The 10,288-nt window shown below is 37.4% G+C and overlaps 1 protein-coding gene across 2 annotated transcripts in view; it reads right to left on the reverse strand.

Moving 5' to 3' along the window:
- Positions 1-10,239, reverse strand: part of LRRC39 (leucine rich repeat containing 39) — a 10,887-nt gene extending 648 nt beyond the window's left edge. Inside the window, exons 1-9 of one of the 2 annotated variants that reach the window (XM_035333203.1) lie at positions 9,571-10,239; positions 7,823-7,937; positions 5,951-6,150; positions 4,938-5,043; positions 3,716-3,872; positions 3,039-3,175; positions 2,482-2,627; positions 1,959-2,111; positions 565-704 (exon numbers count right to left, since the gene is read on the reverse strand). In XM_035333203.1, the coding sequence (XP_035189094.1) occupies positions 565-704; positions 1,959-2,111; positions 2,482-2,627; positions 3,039-3,175; positions 3,716-3,872; positions 4,938-5,043; positions 5,951-6,075 (964 nt within the window). In that variant the 5' untranslated portion in view covers positions 6,076-6,150; positions 7,823-7,937; positions 9,571-10,239. Of the gene's footprint in view, positions 1-564; positions 705-1,626; positions 1,825-1,859; positions 2,112-2,481; positions 2,628-3,038; positions 3,176-3,715; positions 3,873-4,937; positions 5,044-5,950; positions 6,151-7,822; positions 7,938-9,570 lie in introns of those variants that run through there. The other variant, XR_004752845.1, reaches the window with a different exon arrangement.
- Between the last annotated feature and the right edge of the window lie 49 nt (positions 10,240-10,288).

A 10,288-nucleotide genomic window follows, 5' to 3' on the forward strand; every position in this document is an offset into this window, starting at 1 on the left:
TTTTCTGTCATAGCAATTTGGAAGTAGTATGGAGCTTTGTTTACATGTATGTCAGGGAGAGGCAGTAGAGTGGTTTAGAGGAAAAAAATGAGGTGTTGGTACTTCATTGCTAAAAAATGCTGCATCTCTCCCTTACATACTTATATGCTAGTCCCCACCTGGACAACATCCAAAACTAGTGAAAGTTGAGCTTTGTAGGACAGAGTGCCAGAAGCCCCATACTAGTTCATACTAGTTAACCCTGATTAAATTGCAGCTACAACAGTCATCAACTTCCACTTCTCTAGACTGTAGATAACTCAAGCACATGCATTCCAGCGTTCCATGAACCATGTTCCATGGTTCCAGTATGTTCCTGCTAGGATATATGCTTTACTTGGGAAGACCTACTGTTTCAGTTTCTGTTAGAAGTGTCCCTGCCCTCAGTAAAAATGTTTTCAGACTCTGGAAAATTTTGAGTTTCTTCACAGGTTTCATATACATACTCTAGTTTTCTTTTATCTAGTTTATCCTTCCCTTTGTCACTCTATTCCAGAGGGACTGGAATTTGAAAAGAAACCATACCTGTATTCTTCAGTGATTCCTGAATATACAAGTGCATAAATTCAATGCCGTACATTTCCTGTTGCTCCTCCTCTTCTGTATTCTCACATGGAGGGAGTGTGATCTCTAGCTCCAGTGGATTGTCTCTGAAGTTGACAAATCTGACAGTTCATTGGAAAATGTTATGCTTGCACTAGGTTTTGTCTAGAGAAAAAGCTTTTGAAACTGAATTAAGATTCATCAGACATCTTGAACAAATGAAAGGTAATTAAGGGTATTTTTCCAGATGCTATCTTACAAGTTAATTGAAACCACCAATATTAGTGGAATTCTGTAAACTAAATGAAAACAACTTACATTAACTAGAGCTGATTGTGGTGGGGGAAAATGTTGCAATTATTCTGTCTCCTGGGCTTCTCCCTGTTGTCAGTCTCATCTACTTTTCACAAACAGATGAGTGGATGAGAACAAGGGTGCAAATACTGGTGTCCTCTTAAGTTTGCAAGGCAAGAGCCAGTCCAGTCTTCCCCTGTTCTCAGTTCACCTCCTTCAGCTGTTCCACATGTACCTGTGCCAGACTATATTTTTCTGATGGTTACCTTCGGGGCTTTTTGCTACAGCGTGCTCAGGATTTTAGCTACTGTAGGAAATGGGCCAAATAAGAACCATAAGCCAGATGTTTTTCTACTTGAGGAAAATGACACCTCTGAACCTGTCCCTCCATGCCCAACCTCTTACGTTCTATAACAGCTACCATTACCCAGGGAAAGCCTACATCTCCCCCTTCACAAACTAAAAATTACATTGGGCAGGTGAGCTTGTGTATGTGTGTTTAAACAGATGCTGCTTCCTCCTCAGTGGTCTGAAAACAGACTAATTGCCTTACTGGATTAGAGTTTATTTAGACTAATACTCTGTCTGTAAAATAATTAAGTGAAAACACAACAGGAAAGTTTGTCATAGTATACAAAATAATATAATTGTACCAATTCACAACTTATGTTCTTTCATCTTATTTTTCTAATCTAGTACAGAAGAGTTTCATCCCTATCCTATAAGGATACTTATAGGATAGTTCTTCCTAATATCCTATAATACTTTCTTCAATTCTGAGTGTTTGGCTTTTCAGTGCCAACATCGTACTTTGTCTTTTTCACATTCATCACATACATTTCCTCCCGGCTCTTAGATTTAGGGAGCAATATATAATGCCAATTAGAAGAGAGCATCTGGGCCTTTCAGAAATGAGAAAATCTATGAGTCACCATTCACCTTTGGGACCTCCATTCTCCACACCTTTGGGAGTCTCCATTCACCTATCATAGCTTATGTTCTTCAAATCATACACAACTTAAGAGAGGCCTTAAAACTTATCTGCTAGCAATTTTTTTCATATTTATGCAGCTTTTTCTTACCTCAGATTTGTCATGTGCTTCATACAAGCAGGAATATCCTTAAGTTTGTTGTTGCTAAGAACAAGAGTACTAAGATTTTTCATGTTACCAATGGTTTCTGGCAAAGAGTTTATTTCATTCCTTTGGAGCCATAAGGTATGGAGATTTTCCATCCTGTCAAAGTAGGAATTTGCACAATCAGTCAAGATTTAGAAATTAACCATTAATACAAAGTAATTGATTCACCTTAAGAATCATGAATAAATGATTCATTCATTCAGCCACTTAAAGGACTCACATAAAGAATACTAAAATTCTCAAAGAAAAAAATTAATTGGCAAGGAACATTTAACTTAATAACTGATAGCACATTTATTATTTGTTTATTGAATGAATTACTCCAATTCTTCAAATATGCATTAGGGCTGATAAACCTTAAGTTTGCTGTGAGGTTAACATTAAAATGATCTTTTGAAGCATTAAACCATTAGAATTTCACTGCAGCAGAATTCAGACTAAGATGTGATCTTTGAACTGTATTTACCTGTCAATTGCATCAGGAAGCTCCTGGAGTTTATTTCCCCCCATATCTAACCACTCTAGATTTGGCATGTTGAGAAGAGCTGAAGGCAGGGTAGTAAACTGATTCATGCACAAATCTATGTGTGACAGCTTCTTTAATTCACTTAGCTGAAAAGCAAGAGATTTAATGCTAGCATACATGTTCCATTACAGCAGTGATGCAATCATGACTAAGAAAAAAGAAAATTTAAAATACATTAAAACATATTTCAGAGTTTGTAAACAAAGAATGGTTTTTGAGTTGCATTAGCTGATATGCCTTAACAACTACAGTACTCTAGACAAAAACAGATTGGCTCCTGCAACTACTCAAGTGTATATATATATCCTTCTCACATGTCTTCAGTTTGACTAGTCCTGTGAGAATACTGGTCATGTGTTTCTGTGGAGTATTTATGAAATCAGATTATCAAATCTGAAAACTTGGAGTGCAACTTCTAATGAGAATAGGCTTTGAACAAATTCAAAATACACATTACCAAAAATAAAATAAAATAAAATAGAACAGTATCTCAAAACCTGAGGAGGGAGATCACAGATATTCCTGTTGACAGCCAGTTCCAATCTTTCCAGGCTGATGCAATTACTTATTTCCTTAGGAACAGATTTTATTCTATTGTAACTGAGAAGCAGCTCTTGGAGGCTAGTCAATTGGCCTGCAGAGAGCACAAAGGACAAAGAACAAACATTAACATTTTATCAGATCTGAAATACAACATCAACTGTTTTTCATTATCTTAATATTTTATACAAGCACTTTGTGTTCTCACTAGAAAAAAAAAATCACTGAAATTCAAGAAGTTCAGGACACTAGTACAGAACTCGAGATGAGTACTTCAAAAAAGCCCGAAAACTTACAAACAAGGGCAACTCATGCTGTGAGCTCAGAACTTGTAGCATGTTTTTCAGTATCACTTTTCTCATGTCTAATAACTGTTGTGCTTACAAGCTCTTCCATCCCCCCCCCCCCCAACAGAGAGCTTTCATAAAGATATATCTTTTTTACCCAGCCTTATTTTTTAAAAAAATTTGTAGGGACTCAATGGCTTTAAGATCTGTCTCACTGCCAAATTTAAATCATAGTTTCTATCTACCCAGTTAGAATGCTAGAGAGGCAAAATGCACAAAAATCGCATGTTTGAATAAAATTAATTTTCTTAGAAAAGCAGTTTAAAATAGAAGAAAGCACAGCTCACCAATTTCTTTAGGTATACTTTCTATTGAATTCCGGGATAGATCGAGAACAACAAGATTGTTAAATCTTCCAATGAACTGAGGAATTTTCTGCAAGCTAGTCCTGTGAAGCTGCCATTCCTGGAGATGGAGTAGTTTCAATATGCATGAAGGTAAAGTCTAAGACAAGAAATAGAGACCAGAAGAAATTAGTCTTAATACACAATAATACAGGCTTAGGTAGAAGGCGGTGGTTGCTTATTTGAAATATTAACACTTTGTATTATCATTATAATAAATGAGTATTCCTTGTTCTTGAGCTATACTGTAGGATCCAGAAAAATAGTTCCAAAAATGTGTGTCATTCTAATCCTTGTTTTAACCTGCCCACTGTTTGCTCCCAGGATTTAGGTATCTGCACTACTGTCATTACTTGAAAAGCTTCAGGCTTTATAACTGAAGATGAAACTGCTCTAAATTGCTTTTTGCACTGCAGTGGTGATCTAAACTATATTCCTTCTGTCAAGAGAAACAGCAGCTGAGAGCAAAATAGTGGAAGGATAGAAAAACTGCAGTGGTTGTACGTTATTTGTTCTAAACAAAGAACAGAGCTTCCTTACGCTAACCTATGGACCCCCCCAGAGTATTTCTGGGTGGGGCTGTTACTCTCCCTGTCCCAGCACGGTCTCATTCACTTCATAGAGACCAGCATCTGCATTTCTGTGTTGGTGAAGCTACCAGCTCTTCCACTTAGAAGGTGGTTAGATTCCATTCCGTTGTTGATTCTACAGTTAGCACTTCTCCACATACACTAAAAACAATAAACTATTCTGGGAATCTAACTTAATCATTTTCTCTTTTAGAATAAGTAATTAACAGTAAGAAAAACTTTTCACACATCTAAACACAGTTTTTTTTTCCTTGATATATTTCAGTAGTTTTGGTACATTAACAAAATGAGGAGTTACCTAATTAAATTCATAATTTGCAATGTAAATCTCTTCTAATGCAGGAAAGCCTTTGAGGCTGTATTTTTGCAGACTAATGCTTAATACTCAGGACTAAAAAAAATCAGCTTGCTTTTACAGTCTCCTCAACAGTACACCTCAATTCACTATTAGCAAAGCACCTCATGAGCGCTTCATAGAATAAAAATAGTACAGCTGTGAGTGTAAAGATGTAAATAGCAGTTTTCTAATGCATCAGTCATTCAGGCCAAGCAACGTTAATACCTATTAACACTACCTTCCATTCTTCTTCTTCTATCCTTAAAATTGCTCTTCCATCTTCATTAATTATTTTTTCTTTGAGCTTTGCTAAAGCGGCTCTCTCCTCCCAGACAAGCAATAGCCTACAACAGAAAGAAACTCTTTCAGTGTTTCTCAATACTGGCAATAATTACTACCCATTCTATTTTCTGGAACAACAAAGAAACAGTAACTATATTGGGTGACAATATTTATTACCTCTGGACGCTAGTTATACTATCAATTAAGGGAAGACAAGAACATGAAGTACATGAAGTGATGTCTGTCTGGGGTAATTCATAGGAATTCTATTCATTTGCAGCTCAACACAGTTCTTCAACTTTACAGTCAGAAGGACAACAAAACTGCATTCAGTTTCATCATACTGCATCAGGGCAAAAGAATATAAAGTCACGTGAAATTACAGTTCCAATTTTGAAACAACCTCTTGGGACAGAAAGCCTTCAGTTCAACCTGAACTGAGTGCAACCAGACAAGGTCGATCAGCTAAGCATTCTTTTAGCTTCGTTTCTGAATGGGGACTTTAATAAGAATTATGAGAACTAAGCTAATTCTCTTTTATTTTTCATTAGTAACTTTTGAATTTGTAATTCCATTTCAAAACACATTTGACAAATAAGTAAGGGTTCCAAAACCGCTAATTTCTTCACATTTTGTTAAATTGCTGGCCACATAGAAAACTAAGTGACCCTGTTAATTCCTGCATTGGGAATAAAGCATAGCAAATTAAATTACTCCACTGGTTAGAGTAATCCATACAGGAGAGAATTTTAACATCTGTACTTAGTATATGCTAATATTTTTATCTTAGAACACAATTCTTTGCTTGATGAACATGTTGCCAGATTTGAACTAGTGGAAATTCTGCTGGAGTAAGGGCTAAAGAATTGGACTGGATGAGTTTGAAAAGACTAGTTACAGTCTACTGCAGCGTACATTATGGTTCAGTTTTGTTTTTTTTTTTTTACAAGCCATCTGCAATCTACCTACCTTCCTGCAGACCTCTGTCTGAATTCCTTCTCTTTCCGTAATTCTTCATTTATCTTGTGTATTCTTACTTCCCAAAGTGTCTTCACAGCAGTGAATGATCCAATGCAAACTGCAGTTTCAGTCATGATTCTGACACGTTCAGGTTCAGCCACGGGAATCTGACTGTAATTTCAACCTCAATGCATCAACGTATGTAACAGCTACCAGATGGGAACAGTGACATGAAAACTGAATTATTGCCATACCTCCTCAATTACATCATTAAGCATAGTTAATGTATTTAACCTGACAGATTTTACCAATTGCTTTCTCTCTACAAAATAATTGTACCTAGTTAAATTTTATAGTAGAAAAAGTTGATCAGTTTCATAAATCAGTTTTCAACAAAATCATTGTACAATGACCTGGGGAATTTACCATTGGAGATCATTAAAACCTCAGTAGAAGTATCATTCAAAGATGTTTATAACTACAATAAATAATGACAACAAATAAATTAGCATAAGGAATTTAAACCTTCAGTTTGTGAATCAAGGTAAATACTAACTGTTGAAAGCACCATTTTGAACTTTTTTTTTCCCCCAAAAGGTACCCCTGTGAGGTATGTTTTTGCAATCTCTTCTGCCTTCTTCATCAGTGAAGAACTACTTCATTCAGTTTCTTACATCTTACAATTGTAGAATAAGAACAACCATAATTATTAAATGCAGATATAAACACTCATTCCTTTCCCAGGAGGGAATCACAGAATCACAGAATAGTCTAGGTTGGAAGAGACCTCCAAGATCACCGAGTCTGACCTAACGCTAACAAGTCCTCCACTAAACCATATCCCTAAGCTCTACATCTAAACGTCTTTTAAAGACCTCCAGGGATGGTGACTCAACCACTTCCCTGGGCAGCCTATTCCAGTGACTAACAACCCGTTCAGTAAAGAAGTTCTTCCTAATATCCAACCTAAACCTCCCCTGGCGCAACTTTAGCCCATTCCCCCTCGTCCTGTCCCCAGGCACGTGGGAGAATAGACCAACCCCCACCTCACCACAGCCTCCTTTCAGGTACTTGTAGAGTGCAATAAGGTCACCCCTGAGCCTCCTCTTCTCCAGGCTAAACAGTCCCAGCTCCCTCAGCCGCTCCTCGTAAGACTTGTTCTCCAGACCCTTCACCAGCTTCGTAGCCCTTCTCTGGACTTGCTCCAGCACCTCCATGTCCTTCTTGTAGCGAGGAGCCCAAAATTGAACGCAGTACTCGAGGTGCGGCCTCACCAGAGCCGAGTACAGGGGGACGATCACTTCCCTGGACCCGCTGGCCACGCTGTTTCTAATGCGAGCCAGGATGCTGCTGGCCTTCTTGGCCACCTGAGCACACTGCTGGCTCATATTCAGCCAACTGTCAACCACTACTCCCAGGTCCTTCTCTGCCAGGCAGCTTTCTGACCACACATCTCCCAGCCTGTAGCTCTGCTTGGGGTTGTTGTGCCCCAGGTGCAGGACCCGGCACTTGGCCTTGTTGAACTTCATACAATTGGCCTCAGCCCATCGGTCCGGCCTATCCAGATCCTCCTGCAGAGCCTTCCTACCCTCGAGCAGATCGACACTCGCACCTAACTTGGTGTCGTCTGCAAACTTACTGAGGGTGCACTCGATTCCCTCGTCCAGATCATCGATGAAGATGTTAAAGAGGACTGGCCCCAGTACCGAGCCCTGGGGGACTCCACTAGTGACCAGCCTCCAACTGGATTTGACTCCATTCACCACAACTCTCTGGGCCCGGCCATCCAGCCAGCTCTTAAATTAGCATGCTTAATTTTCTTAATAGTTTCTCACATATCCTCATATATAATCTCGTATTTTAGAGTTAGTAATACATTACCTTTTAATGCTTTTTAAGTTCTTCACACCTCTCCCTCAATCTTCTTGTGGCCCTCCTGAGTCTCAGGATCCCAATTTATAAATAGATAGGGCTAACGTTTAGAAGTCATCTTTTCCTTAGAGAGATAATTAATACATAATTTTCTGAAGAGCAGCCAAGTAGGATACCCAATCATCCCAATAGGTGGATCCCTCTGAAAAATATCGTCAATATTGTCATGATTTGGGGAAAGTTTTTTGTTTGTTTGTTTCTAGAAGTAAACTGAAGCAGTGATAATCGTATCAAGGAGAGCTTGGAGGGTTGAACTTTGTACAAGTAGCGGTATACATACCTGTACTCTGAATGCAGGCAATCTGATTGCTCTACTTCAACTTTTTAATAATATTTGCAGGGGCAAAGTAACAAAAATGTTTACATATCCATTCAAACTGAAAAAGCGAGGAAAACTTTCTTCCTAACAAGTAGGTAGATATAATGGAAGTCTTTTTGTCAAGACTTGTCAAGAATGTCAAGTCTTTTCATGCAAATATTTCCTTACAATAATGGCAGCAGGTCTGTCTTTAAGAACATTCTTTACCATCATGTTTACTCTATTGTAATTTTACATTGCATGGATAGACTACAGTCGTTTAGTGAACATTTCTGTGTTCAAACACAATCATTCTGCTTCAGGTTTACAATGTCTTTTGCTACCATAGTTATTCGTAAAGCCTGATTATACTGAAATCAATTAATCAAAAAGGTATAACCAGACAAATAATAATAATTTTAAATTGTCAGGATTACTTTCTCTTATAAAGACAGCATACAAACATATTATAAAGCTTGAATAAAGAAGAATCTGGTCCAAAACTTTCATTTTGAGGATTCTTAACTGCTCTGTTAAGGAAAATTGGCAGGATTTGACAGGTGATGCAAGCAGTGTCCAACAATGTGGCACAATGGTACTCAATTAGGAATTCAATCCCTTTTTAGGAATTCAATCCCTTTTTCCATTTAAAAGAGAGGATTCTTTCCTTTTTCTCTCTACTGCATAAACTTAATCACATTTAGGTGCTGTATTTTTAAAGATTAACCTCTCTTTCAGTGGTCCTCATAGAAATTACCTTTCCTGTTCCTCATGCAATTATGCAACACTAGTGACTAAAACACTGTATGAGGCTTTTTGCTCCGATTAGTAGTTTCAATTTAAGTTGCCATATTCTTCAAGGCTAGATTTCTACTGGGATTAAGCAATTTACCTGATCCATCATACCTGATTTTCTGAACTATTTGCATTTTCAGGTTGAAAACTAGAAATCTTTAAGTGTGTCGTGCAGAAAAGAGACATTAGGGTTCCAGTCTCAAAAGACGTATTTGTTCATGCATACTAAACCCAGTATCAGACTATACAGTCAATACCTATTTTTATTGCAATCTTACACTCGGCAACTCTTGTTTGTAGTGGAAAACAGACAAGTCAATAGGCATTGCCTTAAAACCATGAAATATCAAAGAGGCTCTAGGTATACAATTCTGTTCTCTAGGATGTTTAATTACATAACAGGATTATCAAAAGCTTTTAGTTCTTATGTGTTTCATTTTCCTGACCAAAAAATGGACCACAAACAGAATAATCACATCGTCACTGACAATTCAGATGGGAATTCACAAGCTTGGCTGTAAAACCACCCGAAGTTCCTCACATGTAATCTGATCTCCCCAAAACTTCACCTCCAATCATGTGAACAAGGTTAAGAACAACTTACCTCAAAGATGTGGTGCTTTCAGAGATTTTCCATGACTCATTGCTTTCTGCACAAGAGAATAGATAAGTTACAAATCTTGTCTGTACTACCAAAAACATTTGGAACTCTCACACAGGCTCCAATGCAATGTCAGTCTAGTTCTAATTTTAACCTATGCTGAGAATAGAAGGTATCATATGAGGCACTTGTGCAAAACCCCCAAGCATTTACCACTCTTCATGTCTTCCCAGTTTGCTGAAAATGACTAGACTCCCATACATTGTTTATGAGATTAACAGAAATTACTAACTGTGAACAAAAAGAACAACATACGTGTTATGCTCCTTAATGAAAAATAAGCAAGCAAGTTTTCAATTCAAAATGGCAATTACTTGTTTTATATTGTTTAATAAAACTATAGATCACTATTTGAGATAGAAGTCAGAAAACTGGATCTTTCTAACCCATATTGCAGACTATTAGGGTATAAAATACAAAGATAAAACTTAACAAATGTCAATCATTTGGTTGTAATCCTCTTTCAGCAGAAAGAATTTTCAGTCCTTATTAGGCTTTCTTAAACTGTTTAGATTCTAACGTTACAACATAGAACATGATAAGAAAAAAAATGGCAGGGGGTAAACCCTCTCTGGACCATCACAGACTACTTGAACGCTAATTCCTACGTAAAATAAATAAATAAATAAATAAAAATACTGTTTTAGGTTTCAGTCTTCCA

Source organism: Oxyura jamaicensis, chromosome 8 (assembly GCF_011077185.1).
Source record: "Oxyura jamaicensis isolate SHBP4307 breed ruddy duck chromosome 8, BPBGC_Ojam_1.0, whole genome shotgun sequence".
Taxonomy (NCBI): domain Eukaryota; kingdom Metazoa; phylum Chordata; class Aves; order Anseriformes; family Anatidae; genus Oxyura; species Oxyura jamaicensis.